The sequence below is a fragment of the Lampetra fluviatilis genome, chromosome 19 (assembly GCF_964198595.1).
Source record: "Lampetra fluviatilis chromosome 19, kcLamFluv1.1, whole genome shotgun sequence".
Taxonomy (NCBI): Eukaryota; Metazoa; Chordata; class Hyperoartia; order Petromyzontiformes; family Petromyzontidae; genus Lampetra; species Lampetra fluviatilis.
Genome location: NC_136293.1, coordinates 4262830 through 4280623, shown reverse-complemented (window position 1 = coordinate 4280623; position 17794 = coordinate 4262830). Strand labels below are relative to the sequence as shown.

The following is a 17794-nucleotide window of genomic DNA, read 5'->3' as shown; positions in this document are numbered from 1 at the left end:
TTTAACCTTACGCTGTGCTAATAGTAGCCTCGTGTATACAGGAGAGCCTCCGTGGGTGTCGAGGCCCTTTTCGAGATGGGCATGCAGTACAATGTTTGGCCAAATCGTTACATTTATTTGGCATGTGGGAGTCATACGTTGAGAAGCCCTGTAAGGAAAAGTACTGTACAGAAAGGTTCACCAACCCACTTGATGGACCGCCATCTACTGGTCGCCTACTGACACGTAAGAATATATTGCCAAATTCAGCTCAACCATGGCGTGAGGGCTTTTCTCACATACAAGGAAAAGGTGTCGCCCTGCTCAAACGAGAGCTACCTTATGGCTTTACCGTCTGTGCCAAGTGGCCCTGAGTCAGTTGTGGAAATTCCACGTTTCATATTCTGGAGATCAATTTACCCATGACATGGTAATGGTTGACTGTACAGAATAGTACTTATTTTATTGACCCCATAAAAGAACCTGGGCTTCGACGAATTCAACTGGGTTTGAACTTGCAACCTTCCATTTCTGCCCAAGTCCGCAACCTTTCGGTCGTGGTTTGCACATCCTTGCCCGGGCGGTTGGTGGTCGTGCTTGCATGTGGCCCGTAATCCAGCACTGGAGGCGCGAGGGTCCCTTCCCGTGGGTATCAAGGTGCCCGTAACCCTGGCTCGCCAGCAGAATGCAGTACAGCGAAGTGTGGGGACTTAACATCAACTTTCTCTTCTGTGTGGGATAGAGTGTTGCCCCCTCGCATGCGTGGGTTTTTTTCAGGCAGCTTCAGGTTCATCTCAAATGTGTAAGCATTCACTATTTGGCTGAAAGCATCTTAATATATAGAGAACTGCAGAGCCATTGTTGGCACCGGCTCAACGCCTGGCAGCCTCCCCAGTTTGTCTGTGGTTCCTCGGTGATTGCGAGATACAATTTTCATGACATTCCGCTATATATATAAAACTCACCGTTAGATTTGTATCGTAGCGCTAACCTAGTTGCTGCCATGTGACTGTCTCGCAGTAGCTCCTCTACCAGTGACCTCTCCGGATCGTACGACATGGCGGGATATGGGCACCACCTCAGCCCGGACCAGTACAGCTCCCGGGGCAGCATGGATAGCCTCGACCACCCCACGCAGCCGAGCCAGCACCACCAGCACCTCCACCCGCACCATCCGCACCACAACCAGCATCACCCGCCCCACGGCAGCGACGGGCTGCTGCACCCCACCTCAGGGCAGCACCACGGCTTCTATCCCCACGTACAGCAGCAGCACCAGCAGCAGCAGCAGCACCATCAGCACGTCAAGTCGTCCAGCAGCGTGGACAGCAAGCGCGACTCGGCCTACAGCTCCTTCTCTGTGAGCGACCGCTCGGGATCGGCGGAGAATGTGGCGGCCGCTCCTGTGGTGGGCTGCTGGGATGGTACCGGTGGCGGCGGCGGTGGCGGCGGTGGGAACTTGTCACCACCGGCTGACCTGCGCTTTGTGCGGACTGTTTACGGAGAGGCGGGCAGCGTGCGCGAGGAGCCGGAGACACGGGCGTCACGGCGCAGTGACATTGAGGTGCCGAGGAACGGGGAGGCGCGTGGATCCGCGACCGGTGTCGCCGCCGCCACGTACGAGAACGGGAGCCGCGACATCTGTGGAGCAGGCTCGGCCAGGGCCCGGTACGAGATCAGGGAGAACCTGACCAACAGCGCCATGAAGAACTACTACGGCAAGGATGAGCCGGGCGAGGGCAAGTCCCGCGACATTTACGCCTCCGAACTTGGCTACAGACACACGGAGAGCCTCAAGAGGGCGGACCATTACAGCAACAAGGACTGCTTGATGCACAACAGCAAGCAGGCGAACAGCCTCGATTACCCCAGCAGGTACGGCAAGGAGCGCCTCCACTCGGGCTGTGACGAGACGCTCGGCGGCGGCAAGGAGGCCGGCGACAGCCACCAGGGGCAGCAGTCGTCGTACAGGAGGTGCTCGGAGTCGAGTCGGCGGAGCAGCGGGCAGCTGTGGCAGCCGCCGATGAAGGCGGCCGTGAGCGTGGACAGCGTGGTCTCCTCGCCGGTGGGGACGCCGCCGCCGCCGCCCATCCGCAGCGTCAGCTTCATCGCCACGCGCAACCACGAGAAGTCGCCGTCCTGGTCGGGCCCCGACGGCTACCTCCCACCGGCAGTCGCGGCGGTCGCGCCGGGGCCTCCCAACGCCACGGCGCCAACCCCCCGGCCTCCGCCACGCGGCAGCTCGGCCTCGAACCTCCTGGCGCTCTCGGAGCCGCACCCGCTCAACACGGTGCCAGAGCGCAGCCCCGAGGCCAGCCCCGTGGTCCCACGCAAGCCGGTGCCATCCCCGCAGCCCGCACAGGCATACCCCGGGCAGCCCCTCGCCCCCACAGGCGTCTACGCGGCACAGCAGCAGCAACAAGATTCTCGCTACGCGCTGTCGGTATCCGGAGGCACCGGCGGTTATGGCTATCCGGCCGTGGGAAAGCAGTGCTCCGACGTTTATTACAATCAGCCTCCTGTGACAGCCGAGAGCCTGAAGCCTCAGCATGGCAGGCACTGCGAGGATGGTGGCTTCGGCCAAAGCCCGCCCCCGAGATCCTACAGTAGCGGCGGGAGGCAGAGCCTGGGCTCGCCGAGCTCGTATAAAAATCAAGATGGGGCGGCGGAGTCCAACGTCGGTTCGCTCCGAGGGCAGCCGTTGAAGTCGGCCAGCATGCTGGAGCTGAACCAGCCATGTGCTGCGGCGGCGAGGTACTACTGCATCTCCATGAACCACCCAACGCAGGTGGAGGTGGCCCCGTGCCCGCCGCCCAAGGGGGAGTACGGGCAGTGGCACGACGAGGCCGTCCAGCCGTTGGCCTACGCTTACGCGGACCAGATCCGGAGACCGGACTCGGCCAGCCGGAAGCGCTACAACAGCAGCGGCAGCAGCAGCAGCAGCAGCAGCCACAGCTCGCAGGGCAGCATCGCCGCACGCGTCGACCTGAAACCCACGAGCTTCCCGCCGACGGATGGCCGCCCCCCCAGCAGCAGCGGCAGGAGGCAGTTGAGCGGTGGCTCGGCCGAGAGCGGCTCCAGCTTCGACGGCCGGCAGTCGGCGCACACCGACTTCGATAGGGGGGGTGGCAGCTTCTACGGCTTTGCAGAGGACCCTCGCAACGGCGGTGGCGGCGGCGTGGCGGACCGGTTGGGCACGCGCAACGTGATTAGTGCTGAGCGCACGCCTATGCTGCATCACCTGACGGTGCTCGGTGCGGCAGAGGGTAGTAGCAGGGCGGCGGCAGCGGCGGCGACCGCCGGTGATCCCGGCAAGCAGGTACGGCGCAGCGACCGCTTCGCGACCACACTGCGTAACGAGATCCAGATGAAACGTGCCCAGCTGCAGAAGAGCAAGAGCTCCTCTCAGCTCGTGGAAGAGGAGGAGGAGGAGGAAGAGAATGAAGCCGCGGAGTCGCTAACGAGCCAGTGGAAAGGAGAGTCCGCCAAGGATGAGCTCAACTCCCCGCTGGATGCTGCGTACGGCGAGGCCTACAAGGAGCACGTGAAGGAGGCGCAAACCAAGGTTCTCAGAGCGACGTCCTTCCGCCGCCGTGACTTGGAAATCCGACTGCCCTTCGACTCGAGCCTGAAGTCGCGGACGCTTGAGAACTCGGAGGGCAATCACAGCAGGTCGAGCTCTCTGAGCAACCCGCCGCTCACTCGGAGCCAACTGGACAGTGCTTTCCAGAGCACAGAGAGCCTGCCGGCGCACCACGTTCCCCGCATATGTGGTCGCAAGCGGCTGACGGACCAGCAGAAGAAGAGGTCGTATTCGGAGCCGGAGAAAATGAACGAGGTGGGTGTGGGTTCGGAGAGTGACACATCCCCGGCCTTTGGAAGCAAGTTGCGCGATGGCGCGTTTGCTTACCCGGAGGGCAGCGCTGCTCTTTGTGGCAACAGCAATGGTGACCGCGGCTCTGTCGCAGACAGACGGAAATTTTTCGAGAAGGACGGCAGCAAGATGTCTCTCCTGCAAAGGGCACAGGCAAAACAGCAGCAGCAGCAGCTTGTCTCAAATTCTTCGAACACTAAATCCGAACGGCACGATGCACTGAAAGATGGATACGGTTGGTACGGTCATCCCGAGCTGTGCTTGGCAAAAATGGAAGCCCGTCGCCACTCCTCGTCATCCTCTTCCAGCCTGAGCTCCTCGTCGGAGCAGCAATGCCTGTGGAGGCCCCACGGAGAGGACGTCAGACCGATGGCCGCGTACTCCGACTTGAGCCCTCCTGCGTATCAGCAACACGCCGGCTCTGAGAGAAAGCTCACGTCCGCTGGCCGTGCCCAGGGGCTGGAGCAGCAGCAACCTTATGGCTCCGACTTGAATGTTAACGACGGCGGCTTCGGCAACTCCGATCATCAGACGGCGACGGGCGCCCGTGGTAGGGAGCGCCAGCAATTGCAGCAGCCGTCGTGGTCGCAGCAGGCGCACCTGCACCAGCAGCAGCAGCAGATGTCCCTGGAGATGCTGCCCCCACGAAATTCCGAAAAGTTTGTGTCCAGCGAAAATCTGACAAGCTGGAAGGCTGACGGGAGGAGACACGTGCACGTTCGCTCGCGCTCTTCGCCTACTTCGGAGGTGTCCTCCAAGGTGAGTCTTCATGCCCCCCTCCCCAGCACCCTTATATCCCCCGTTTGTATGTTTTGACGTGTTGTTGACCTTCTTTCGCACGGTACGTAGCCAACCGTGCTGATTGGAGGGTGCGCCATGGACATCTGTGAAACTACTGGACATCCGTGAAAAAGGAGTGTCAGAGATCATTGGATTTTTCTAAGAAAGATAATGATTCCGCTAAAGATTCAGATTCTGTGGAGTGGGTGACGCGTGTGGCCGGGGGTGGCCCTCGGCGTTTATTGTACGCTCCCTCCAATTTCAAAGGCAGTGACCCACGCAGTGAACCAACCAACCCCCCCACCCCCTTCTCCCAAAGCCCCCCACTCAAGTTAATCCTGCGGTAATGACGTGCACCCAGGACCTAATCGAATCATTGCTTCCAGCCCTCCCCACCCCCTCAACCCCCGCTTTTGGTGAGGACGCCGCATTGGCCGACCGGCCCCGGTAGCGCTCGGTCAAGGGAGAGGGGGGCCCCTTTGTGAGATGGTCTCGTGGCCCAAAAGCCGCATGGAAAATCGCCGGCAATTATGACATTCTTCTATTATGGAGGGCATGGGCCCACCTCCTCCACGTTAGCCGGTGTGAAGGTCGGCTGAGCTGCCCTGCGTCAACGAAGGAATAGAGGAGCCCTCCCCCGAGTGTATTACATGCGCACGCTTTGAGCCGGGCGTGGTGGCGGGGTACGCCTATAATGCGCAGCACTTTAGGGGCGAAGGGTTGGCGGGTTCGCGTCGAATTTTGGAACACAAAAACCTGGTCTGCGAGTGGTCAGGAGATGACAGCGCAGAGATCGATTTGGTAATGGGCCCAGTATATTCATACCTCCGAATATAACCCTCGTATTTGTGTGTGTGGGTTTTCTCAGAACGCCAGTTTTTTTTCCCCACGTGCAAAACACAACTTACATCGGAGTTGATAGATAGAGATTTTGCCGTAGTATTTGAGCTTTTTTACAGCAGGCCTGTTGCACATCCCTCAGCGCAATATCGAATATCCTCTGCGGTAGTCGTTCACGCTCGCTCTCTCAGTCGGTCCTTTCCTACCCCCTAGTGGGGATATTGAGCAATTGCGGCAATGTTTCGTCAGCAGTGCAGAACCCCCGTGTTCTTTCTGCAACGGGGAAGCTTTAACAATTATCCCTAATGCCCTTCACATCATTGTGCCTTGTGTAGGCAATTTGTCTTTGTGCAATGTGTGGTCAGGCTGTGTACTGGGCGCCAGGCAATTAAATAATCTCGTGGGCTTTTGGTCATGCAGCCTTCGAAATGACACTGCCAAAACAAATAGTGAAACTTTTGCAGCGATTCATTGCCAGCATGTGTTTAAAGTGCTCCATCAATAAACGGCACAAGCTGTTTACAGCTGCAGTCTTCCTTACACCCAGCACCATGGTGGTAATGTACTAAAATATGTTAGACGTGGCTCTGGAATGGCAGTTGCTGACAATCTGGACTTGTATGTAAACAAGAGCGTGACACCATGCCAAGTTATCCCCACAGTACTTCGCCGTCTTAAGTGATAGTGAGTATAATGGATACCACTAAATAATAACGGGGGAATTTTGTGGCATGATGTTCGGGTGGTTGCATGCATTTTCGTGGTTTGTTTTACATGTTCTGTATATTTCTGTATTGACCTGATAGCGCTTCAATAATTTAGCCTCAGAATTTTTATCAGAATGTGTGCTGTGGGCATTGTGATAATCACGAAACTTGTTCAAGGTGTATGCATTGATCTACTTTGCAGATGGTTTTTTGAATTCACAAAGTTACAAACTGTTATTTGTTTTTTTAAATACTTTAATGCACATGTATTTTTTGAAAGACGATTCCTGAAATCTTCTGAATTACGTCTCTACTAAGAAGCCCGCTGTCTGGCGACTAGTTGAGACATTTGATATGCAGAATATTGTACTTAATTTGCAGTGAATCATTATTACTGAGCGAAGTGTTTAAATAAAATAAAATACACAAAGATCAAATTTTATTTTAAGCAATATCACTTTTTAAAATGCCGTACCAGCTTACCGAATGTTCTTGGAGTATCAGTGTTCTACATAAGCCTAATTTTCAGCTGGTTTAATTGGCCATCGTGCCCACGGTTAACGTGTTTGTTAGCAAATAATATTTGCCGATCTTGCTCACACAAAGGTCACGTGACGCTGAGTTAACGGTTGTGCTGTCGTCAGTATCAAGTTAATGTCCAAAACCAAACACGTGGTGTTCATTCAAGACGCGCTTGGTTTTCCTTAGATTCTTTATTGGGCACGTAACAACGCGTAGTTTCGTCAAATAAAGTCGATTCTTGCCTTCACGGTCGTGCATTTGAGAATCGATAAGTAAAAATGCATACGATTTACCCCATGTGCAAATGGGATACTGTATTACGTTTAAGCTAGCGGGGTGAATTAGACTGTACAAATGAGGCTTGCGACACAAAAAACAGTACGACCAAAGCCTGCAAACATGCCACACTCGATTATAATCGAATCTCCAGTCTCAATTGTGACTGTCAGTATTGACAACTCATTGGATTGTGGTGGGGAGGCAGACGATTGTGTTGTTGCCGGGATTTACGTGGCGTTTCTCAGGTCCGGCACTTGTAGTTCGTTCACATTTTGCCAACATTAACCGATCAATTGAAACCGATTTTGTCCATTTCATTCAAGAAGCTAAAAACTTCCTAAATCCAAGCCACATTATCCTGAACTATTAAGCGCAAGAGCTTCCGCTATTTATTGGCAAATTTTCTTTTATTTGGCAGGTATTATTTTTGGGGGAAAAAAATTCAGTAAATTACGTAACATACACATTGTATATGTTGCAACCCAAACAGCATCGCGTTACATTTTAGCAATACCTCAGATTTCCATTTGGGTTTTTCCATCGACATCAGGAAGTGCATTTGTTGCAGATCTTTCTGAGGTGGGTTTCGGCAATTTGTATGGGGAGAAGCCTAACAATCCAAGAACCAGTCGGCGCACCACTTACACAAGTGGCATTAGTAATGGACTCACGCGATGGAATGTGTAGGCCTCGCCTCTCAGATGTGGAATGGGGCCTGCCTTGGATGCGGAGGAGCGTGTGCAATGAACGAGCAGCGCGCGTGGAGCGAGCGCTCGCCCCGGCGTGAGCTTTGCTCACGGCTGCCCCCCTCTCCCGTGTGTCCAGCAGGAGCTGTTGGCGCGTCTAGGGAAGCTGGAGATCCGTAGGGATGAGGACCACGCCCCGGTGCACGCCAACCCCGAGCAGCATGGCTCAGCGGCCAGGTACTTACCCCCCCCCCACACTTCCCCACATCATCGTCACCTCGCCGTGGATGTCGTCGTTGTCGCGAAGGACAAACGGCGCGCCCGAGGCCTCGTCCGGTCAATACCTGTGACCAGGTGACACTCTGACTGTGCTTACGGTGCTCGACTCACAAGGGGGAAATGTCCGAGTTCAAATCTAGGTTACGGGTTGACTCATCCCGTAAGCTGTGAAATAAGTACCACGTTGTGGGAATTATTTGCGTTGTCGGATCTCCTGCTAGACTTACCCCAACCATGGAAATGTGGAATTGATACGAATGGTTTAGAGCTGCCAGAGGTTATGAGTGCAACCCCATTGCTTGTTGAACAGGAATGTACTTGACTTTGTTTTTTAAATGGTCTATTACACTATCCATTTATTTTCTACATTCATATTTAATTGTAATTGTTTTTGTAATTTATACATGGTGTGGTATATCTTGTTTTTGTAACAATTTAATGTAATGAAGCATTTCCTCCATATGATCACAGAGGCTAATTACAGTACTGTGTTTATGAGTAGCGATCGTTAAACATTTTCATCTTGAGATACGGCAGAGTTTGATGTGATCTTTACATTGCTCTAAATTTTAATACCAATCTGTACTAAACCAGTGATGAAAAAGAAAATCCTGGGTTTTAAATAAATTGAAATAACGCACACCATTCGCTGTTAAGTGACCGTTACTTCACCATGGAGCCAGTGCCAGACTAGGTGCAGTCTGAGGCCATGTGGAATGATTAAGGCTCCATATAGCACACAACGTACGACAGACCCAGGTGTTAAGTGTTAACAGAAAACGGTGGCTGGCAGATGCATCGACTGCACTCTTGCTGTGCGAGGATGATGATGTATATTCAACACCCAGCACGTGGTTGTACACACCTCGGCACATATGCACATATTTGTCAGAAAATAATCCACAAGCAGCACACAACTGCTGTACCCATAAGAGTGTACTTGGCACCGTTGCAAGTACAATACCGTAATTTGTGATGTAACTCTGTGGGTAACCTCGTGTAAGAAGGGATCAACTACCACAGATTGTGATGATCATTTCGCATTGGTCCTATTAGCCAGATGTAAGCTGTGACTAATGGTGTGGTGTGTAGTTACTGTTGTAACAAACGTGTTTAGTTTTTCAGAGGTTGGTTGCGCAAGAGGGAACTTGTTTGGAATTCAGTTGAGCTGTACCCACAGCCGTCGGGGGAGTGCCTTTAGTGGACTGGAATAGGCAGTGGTGTTCCGCTGTATTTGTTGCTGCGGGGTTGGGAGTCCTGTAATTGGATGCAATGGCGCATGGCGTGGGCGGAGGGGCGCAGGGTGTGTCATTCGGCTCATTCATTTCCTTAAGTGGTAATTGTAACATTCAAGCAAAGTGTCTTTCCCTTTTGCACTTTCCATCGTGGACATATTGTCGTTACGACCGCAGTGCCCACTACTGTGGGGATTGCGCCCAATGCGTCGTTAATTTTATTTTGTTTCAGCATGCATACTAGAAAAATGCACTTTGAGCCAACGGAGAGAATAAAAACATCAGGTTGTTTTTATGAACCTTAAGTGTTTTTTGTAGTGTTGTCTGGGTCACGTGTGAGGTAGATACTTGCCAGCCCTGATGTGATGAAAACACCACAAATAATAACAACAACAACAACAATCACGTGCAGTACCCCCACGTCTGCATGTCATCCCTAGCAGCGGAGTATCCGGTCCGTAACAATAACAACTACTGGCTGTCTCTGCGGAACATTCGAGCACATGGTCTGAATTGCAATGTGCAATCTCGGAGTGATGTTCACTCTGAGGTGGGGCTCGGATGCATGGGTGATTCAGCCCTATTTAGTGATGCTCAGCAAACCATGAGTTGTGGTACAGTAAGTTGTCCCAAGCATGAATGTAACTTTTCCATTTGAACAAAATCTTTAAAATGTTTTATTGCACATTCATCTCTGCGTATTGCACATGGCAGATTATTTTTACAACATTTTGAATACTCTTAAGATATATTTTTCCTAGTATGTAGTCTAGGATATTTTTCTGTTCGTGAAAAGGGTGCAAGAAAAATATATATAACCATTATCCGTTATTTTATTCAATTTATTAAAAGTGCATGCAAATAGCTGTGATCAACAACTATGCTTGGGGAATAACAAGGTAAACGTGTTGTGGTGGTTGGCCAATGTTGTGGGAAACTATTTAAGAAAAGTGCCTGGCCAAAAACATTTCACTGGCTGAAATAAAGCTTACAGGCGGAGCAGTCCCTTGTGAAAATTGTGGATGCAACATTTTTGGTGGCATTTCGAGGTTATATAACCATACAATCATTGTCTAAATTAGATCATTGAGTTCGTCGCCTTGATCAGATCCTGTGGCTTATAACCAAACAATCAGTCTTCATGAGCAAATTGAGTTAGTCACTTAGATCAGATCCTGTGGCTTACAATAAGGTCCCTGAAACTATGAAAGGTCTCTGAGATCATGGCACAATCCACATTTTCAAACTTTGCTCAACTTGTGCGTGGCATCTGTACTGTCAGACATTATTTCTCAACACCGTATCTGATCAAATTATCAACTGGTCCCAGTGGACTACGAACTGAAATTTAACTTGCATTCTTCCAAATGTGAGTCCGTGGGGTATTTCTCTGCAGTAACATTCACAGCCATTTACATCGGCACTCCCTTCACCACTATTGTGAAAGGGAGTTGGATGCGATTGTTAACATATGCAAGCAGGCGGCGCACGTTTGTTAAAATCTGAAAGAAAGCCAAGGCCTAAACCTTAGAACTTGGACTTGAGCATTGTTCTGTTCATTAACCGCTTGTTGTAGGGTAGTAAGGTTTATAATAACTCTGTGCTAAGAGCTGATCTTACGACTTTGCCTCTGTGGTCGGACTTGTTATTGCAATCACTTAGAAATCCTTGGACGCTGTTAGTTTAATTCGCACCTCACATTCTGTGTGGTGGGGAGGGAGGAGGGGAGCGGTGGTGCAGTGGTTAGCACACTGCACTGTTACCCAGTGACCTGTTAAAGTATGGTTAACTCACGTGACTGATTTCAGAATGGTGTTGATGCCTTCAGCCAGCAGTGGATTGAGGAAGGGCTATATTTTATTATTAAACCATATTTTGGGCAGAAATGTGGTTCGAGTGCATGACTCGCAATTGAAAGTTGTAAATTAAAATCCCAGTTGGGGGTTAACTCTGCTTTTCATGCCTCCTGGGGTTGGTAGTCAGAGTACTACTTTGCAGGAAGTCATGAGTAGTTTTCCCATCAAGAGACTGGACCTTGCCATAGGAAACTGCAATTTCCACCAGCTGACTCACGCTATGAATGGTGATGATCAATGTCCCATGCTCACTTAAACAGAAGGTCACTTGGACCTTGTTTTATCAGTATATATGATACTCATAAAACACGGCCCTCCGAAGACAAGTATACAATAGTGCCGTCACTTTGCTCAAGGAGGGAGATTGAGATGTGGTGGTCTTCGCCACCGTTGATGAAATGGCGTGGGTACAGGAAGCCCTCAAGATAATCTACTTCTTACTCATTCCACATCATGGACGGGGTTGGCACAAGGCACTGACACGCAAACTAACGTCTTTTGCGTTTGCCCACACCCTGTGGCTCACAGACCGCTGCCTCAGGTGGAGAGACTCGTGTGCCCGTGCTTGCTGGCGTTTGCTTTGGCGCAGTCTCATGGAGCCGAGTCTTGGTCACGTTTGACTCGCATAGTTCGGGTTTTGGTCGAAAAATCTCAAGCCCTAAATATGACTGGAGCTAATATTGACACTTGTGTGACAACGCCGTTTGGACAGGGTTTTGTGACCTTGACCAGTGTGTTTAATCGGTGCTTGTCTTTGCATTAATAGCCGCGGCTTGGCAACAAACGGCGAGTTGGGTGCTTCAGCTCATTTCTAATTGGCCGAGACCCATTAGGTCCTCAATCTTTCCCTTAGAGGGGTTGGCACCCAAATCAAAAGAACATCCATTTTTTTTTCCATCTGGTAAAAAAACAACGATTTCAAGAACCACAATGCATGTAAATACAAGACTGCTCTTAATAAATAACATCCCAATGCAGCCCTTACATGCGTCTCTCGAGGAGCCGCCGGTTGCCGACCCCTGCCTTTCAGACCACGGGATTATAGAAAGAAGAGTGATGGATAAGATAGCATTTGCCCCGCTTGGAATGTGTGAAGGAAAACAGGGCAGCAGCTCGCGGTGTTGAAGGCGGCTCATTGTCACAGCTGTTTTACCCATTACCTTCCGATTCCCTCCCGTATCGCTTCCTGCCATTAGTCGTGTTCTGTGCAGGGGGCAGCCATATAGAGGCCCTCCCAGTGCACATATTGCAATTCCAGTGCCAAATTTTCACCACTTGACTGAACGCCAATTCCCCGAATGCCGATAAGGAAGCATCATCTGTACACGATTCCTGCTTGTTGTCTTGTGTGATGCTGGAAATGTGTCTTGGCTCTTCCCAAGCGGTAAAACACAACAACAAGCAGTGCTCATCTTTTAAATTTACTGCAACTGACAATTGTGAGGGATTTTTAGAAGCGTTTTGCTCACTTATCAGAATTGTAGAACGATGAGTGAAATTTCGTTTCGAGCTTATTGACAAAATCTGAATTGTTCTCAGAGCGACTTGATTTTAGAAACCCTCTGTTGTGCAAAGTGGTGAAACTTTGAGCTTTGTGGTGAGTTTTCCAATGTTTTTGCTTGTGGTATGGAAATGTCATTACACGTGTCCACCACAAGAAGGGGAGTTTGTGCTTTGAAAAGCTTGGATTTATGTAAACCAGTATGGGTACATGAGGGTGCAAAAAGGAGGCTTTTGGCCCATCTGTGCCCAAGGCTTTTGAAGCTTTGCATGTGAGCCATTAGCACCAGCCGCAATGTGTGAAAGCTCAGGCGCTGTTGAAGCGAGGAACATGGCCCATTCTCCCAGCTGACCATGTTGTTGACCCATAGTAATTACTCCTGAGCCAAAACTAGAGTTGAAATAACATAAATACACCTGTGGCCAATGATGAAACGGTCCCATTTGTTATATCAGTTGTACAAAAATCCAAAGTGTGTCCCCTGTTCAGCCGAGCAATGAGTTGGCACTTGTCTGTTTTCAGTTCTGAGCCAGTTGTGGAAATTCCACATTGCTGCAATGCATCCGGTCTAGCCATACAACAATGACTGTTGATCATAACAGTACTCGCATTCATACGGTCATATGTATAAAAGCACAAATGCATACATTCTTTATGGAGCACGCTCAAGTAGGAATGTGGCAATGGGGAAAAAAGCAGTAATACTTGTCCCAAAACAGAACTGCATTTGCACTAGAATTAGAAATATGTGAAAACTCTACTGCAGAGTGTAGTCCCCTCAAATGCATTGCATACCGTGCCTAATTTAAAAGGCGATGTGGCACATTCGTGTCGGGCCATATAAGTCCTCTTTATAAAAACCCTCCATGAGATGGGTCCAGGAAATGATCTCTCATTATACTGCAGGGTTGTCAGTCTGGGTGATGAATACCTCCCTGGGTATGGCTGCTAAAAACATTTGCAGGACTTGTAGAGGATATCTTTCATCGCTGAGTATCGCCAACAGGGGTGGAGAGACGTGCAACAAAAACAAAACAATGGGATTTTATTTTTTCGGATCGTCGTCACCAGGCCCATTTTATCCGCTGCTGGATGGATCTCTTTCCAAGCCATTTTTATAATGTTTCACCCAGTCTCACAATACAGCACTCCCAACCAACTCCCGCACACAATGAGCGGACTTCATTGCTTCTTCTCTCTGGTGGACTTCTGTCGGACGCTTTCCCTCCTATGGTGGCCAGTCATGTTGTTCTTGACCACTGGCCATCGTCCTTTCTAGCGACATGTCTTGCCCCAAAAACCCACTTGTATTCATACAGAGGCTCCGACTTGTTGGGCGTGTGTTCTCTGAGCCGTGTGTTTGTTCTTTCTCTTGTCTCTCCGTGTAATGCCAAGCATGCAATTTCCATTGCCGCTTTGCACAATTTTAGCTTTTGTCCTCTGCTCTTTTGTCAACGTCCGTGTTTCTGATCCACATGCCAATGCAGGTAAAAATATGCACTGATTAACAAAAAAAAAGATTCAGAAACATTGGTATGTAGCTCATTATTTTCCCCAAAAAGCACTGCAACCTGATCTCAACCACTTTTTATTTTATTAATTTGATTGCGGTCCACCTTAAAAAAAACTACCCTTGCTATGCTAACTTTAGCGTGTTTTCCAGTTGGTCCCTCCAAAAAATATTTTTAATCTTTGAGCCAACTGGTTGTACGTGGCTTGAGTTTTGATGATATTTTTATCGAGCCCGACATTTGAGCCTTTCTTGAAAATGTCTTTGATCATTTCCTGCAGTTGGTTTCTGTTCGCCATGTCATGTGCACATCTGAGATGGTTAATACTGTAAAATTGTACCTTTGCCCCGTTATTTCTCCAATATAGCTTTGGAACGTCGTCTTAATTTTACCGTGAAAGAGACCTTCATATCATTCCTCCAATCGGTTTATGATACCGTCACATGCATTATATCTCTGTTTTGGTCTCTAACGCCTACGATTTGTGATTTACCAACCTTCTATGTGCCTTTGCTGTTTTCATCATCTAATAGCCTATTATATTTAAATTACTTTTTGTGGCTGTATGTAATGTCACTGAAACTATGTTTGGAACATCAGAAAAGTGACAGGTCGTGAAAATAAGTCAGTCCACGCGTAACACCCTAAACATGAAATTTGCCAGAAACCCTTTAACATAGGATTCTCAACATAAAATAGTTTTGAGATTCTGTGGGCTTTTACAACGGATATTACTTTAACATCGGTACTTCATTCTGGACACATTTTGACTATGCCTGCCTCCTGTAGTTTTGCCGTGCACTCATTTCGGCGGCACAATCTCATGGAAATATTTGCCCTTTAATTGGCCTGGCCTTCTGCCTTTGTGGCGTTCATGCCTGAGGGCTTACGATAGGTGTGTGTGTGTGCGCACGCACGGGCTGGCCAGAGTGTGTGTGCGTGTTCGCATGTGGGCGTGCGTTTGCCAAAGGGGGGGGGGAGGGCCCTGCGGAGTTTTCTCTTTGCAAGGGCTGGGCTCGGCAGCCGGTGGTGATCGCAGTTGAGCAGCTTCCTGCTTCGCGCACGCTTCGAGGAGCGCGTGAGCCCTCGCTCCGATAACGTCGCCGGCTCGGCGGTGCTCCGCACGCGGATCTTATTTCTCTTGTCTGCCTTAAACGCCGAGGTAAGGTGGCTTTTTTTTTCTATAAATAAAAATTCCGAGCGAAGGAGAGACATCTTACACTTTGGTTTGGCCAAACTTCGCGCGGTTCGTTTGGCTTGGGAATCTGTAGTTGGCACGGCGTTTGCGCTCGTGCAGAGTGGTCGTCCCTCTAGGGCAGGCGAGGGCTGGCCGATCGGAGATGTAGATAAATGTCACTGCTTTGCAACGTTGTGTTTTGTGAATTGCTGCGTGTTGGAGGCGCTCGCACCACTGCAATTAGTGACTCTGTACTCCCAAGTCACACGAGGCTCGCTGGGGCAAAATATACACGGAGGTCTAACCCAGGTAAACTTGCAGAACTACTTGCATGTATAAAGGGATGGTTGTTTGATGGAAATGCCTCCAGGAGAAGCCTTGCTGTTGAGCAAGACTAAATTGCGTTGTGACTAATTGAACTGAGCTTGCATAATAATAGTCTACGCACGTTTCTAAGGTCCTTTTGAAAAACTATTGTTCATGTTCCATTTAGTTGTGGGTCAAACTTGAATGTATTTCTCAAAGATGTTGTGACGCAAACTTCCCCTCTGTAAAAACGGCACAAAGGAATGGATTCTGTTGTGTACTTTTTGTGTGCAAATAATTGAAGGCCTCTTCTAAACAAATTATTCTAATACAGTATTCCATGCCTGTTTAACTGCCAAAGCAATTTACTGCCCTTTATTAAACCAGGCGCTGCGGTGGCGAGATGTTAACTCCCTCTCCTGGTATACATGAGGTCGTGTTTTCGATCCCAACCTTGACGCCTGTATATTTGGAGTTTGCATGTCTCACTCTCCCCGTGGTCGTGTGGATTTTTCTCCGGGTCTTCCAGTTTTTCCCTCCACGTTTAGAAACATGCATTTAGAGTATTTGGCTGCTATACATTTCCATATTATAAGCCACTTTGTTCAGCCATCATTTGTGGCCGGGTCGTATCTGAAAAAGAGCTACATAGTTTTATTTGGCCTCAAATTTTTGATAATAAATTTTTCTCCTACGTTTTGGCCAATTCCATATTGATTTGATCAGCAATTGTGATTGCTGATCAATTGTGTGACACAGCATGTTTCCTCTTTGGTGCACAGTTGGGATGTGTTCTTGTCGTGTAGCAAGTTTAAATGTTGGTTAAGTAGACACCTTGAACTTGTAGGCGAGTTGGACATACATTCAGTGCACTTTGAAATGTTGAATATCTTGACGTTTTTGAATTTTAGGACAAATAAGACTTTACAGTTATGGTACTCGCCAAAGCGAAGAATCAATTTTTTTCTACTCCATTAAACACAGGGTGATGTTCCATCAACGGCTCTGTGTAATTGGTGGACATTCCACATTCTTACGGCAAAGGCCATTATTTACATTGGATAAATACTTCCTCTGAAGAGGTATTCAATTTATATCATCCTACATCGTGATGGGCTGACTTGACCCCTGACCAGGACTTAAACACGCTCCCTTCCATTTGTGAGTTGAGCAAATAAAAGCCTCATAAAAATAGTGGAATTGTTGCTAGGCTACCCTTAATTGTGCCCCAGCTACATTGCCCAATGCGTTTCATGTCCAGAATTTCGACATTTCTGTTGCCTTTATTTTTCCATGAATATTTCACAGCAACCTGGGTTTTTTTCACCACGCGCATATTTACAATATCTGGTACCAAGTGCGTTGTTTGACTTGGGTCGCATACATCCCCATATTGCTCGTACCACAAATGCCAGGTTTTTGAGTACACTTAAGGTAAATTATCCTCCGTGTATCGATGATGATTATTATTAGCAAATGGGCATCCCCTCGTGGGCAATGGTGGACAAAGCTTTCTGCTATTGTTGTAAACTCAACCTTTCCTTAAACTGAAGCGTCCCAACATCATGGCTTGTTTTCTCTTGTCTACCTGTGTCTAGTTTTAAACACCAGTTGTGGTGTCACACAGTGATTGGGCCACGTGTGCATTTCAATGATGAGGATGCTTTGTATCTAACAAAGTAACCCATTACTGGTTCACATTCAAACAGATCATGAGTGAAAATCCAACTTTGAGCGTCAGCCCGTCAATTTAGCTCCACTTTGTGGGGAAGGCAGTGGTTGCCCTGTAGAGAAAATGGCCTCTGCCATAGAATTGTGGAATTTCCACCACTGGTTCCCAACCGCCAACTGGTTTGGGCCCTGCCCCATGCGTGTTTGAGAAGAAGTCTTGAGTTTGAAAATATTGCTGCGGCAGCGCTGGTGCAGGCCCAATGGGCCAATAAGCAAAACATTCTGTGGGGGGGGGGGGGTGGGGGGGGTCCTTTTGATTTGTAAACTCTTGAGTGACATGACAGAAGAGACATTGGCAAGAGAGAGTGATGTGAGATTATCGCAATGTAGACACGATATAACCGTCTTGAGATGAGAGTGTAGGGATACAGATGAGACAAAGGCGTAGAGAAATCAGAGATGTGGAGATACGTATGGAGTGAGATGGAAGAGGCGAACTAGACAAGATATGGGTGAGAGATAATTATTCGATTTTGTTTATGCTCATTATAATTTGAATAAAAATATATATTTGGTTCACCCCTATATTTA

The 17794-nt window shown here is 48.9% G+C and overlaps 1 protein-coding gene across 8 annotated transcripts in view; it reads left to right on the top strand.

The window, feature by feature from the left end:
• The window catches only part of LOC144937556 (protein Shroom2-like), a 74699-nt gene that overhangs the window by 36625 nt on the left and 20280 nt on the right, over positions 1–17794 (top strand). For 6 of the 8 annotated variants that reach the window (XM_078864839.1, XM_078864837.1, XM_078864840.1 and 3 more), the window contains 2 exons: positions 1000–4612; positions 7807–7904. In XM_078864839.1, the coding sequence (XP_078720965.1) occupies positions 1000–4612; positions 7807–7904 (3711 nt within the window). The remainder of the gene's footprint in view (positions 1–999; positions 4613–7806; positions 7905–17794) is intronic. The other 2 variants (XM_078864836.1, XM_078864835.1) reach the window with 2 other exon arrangements.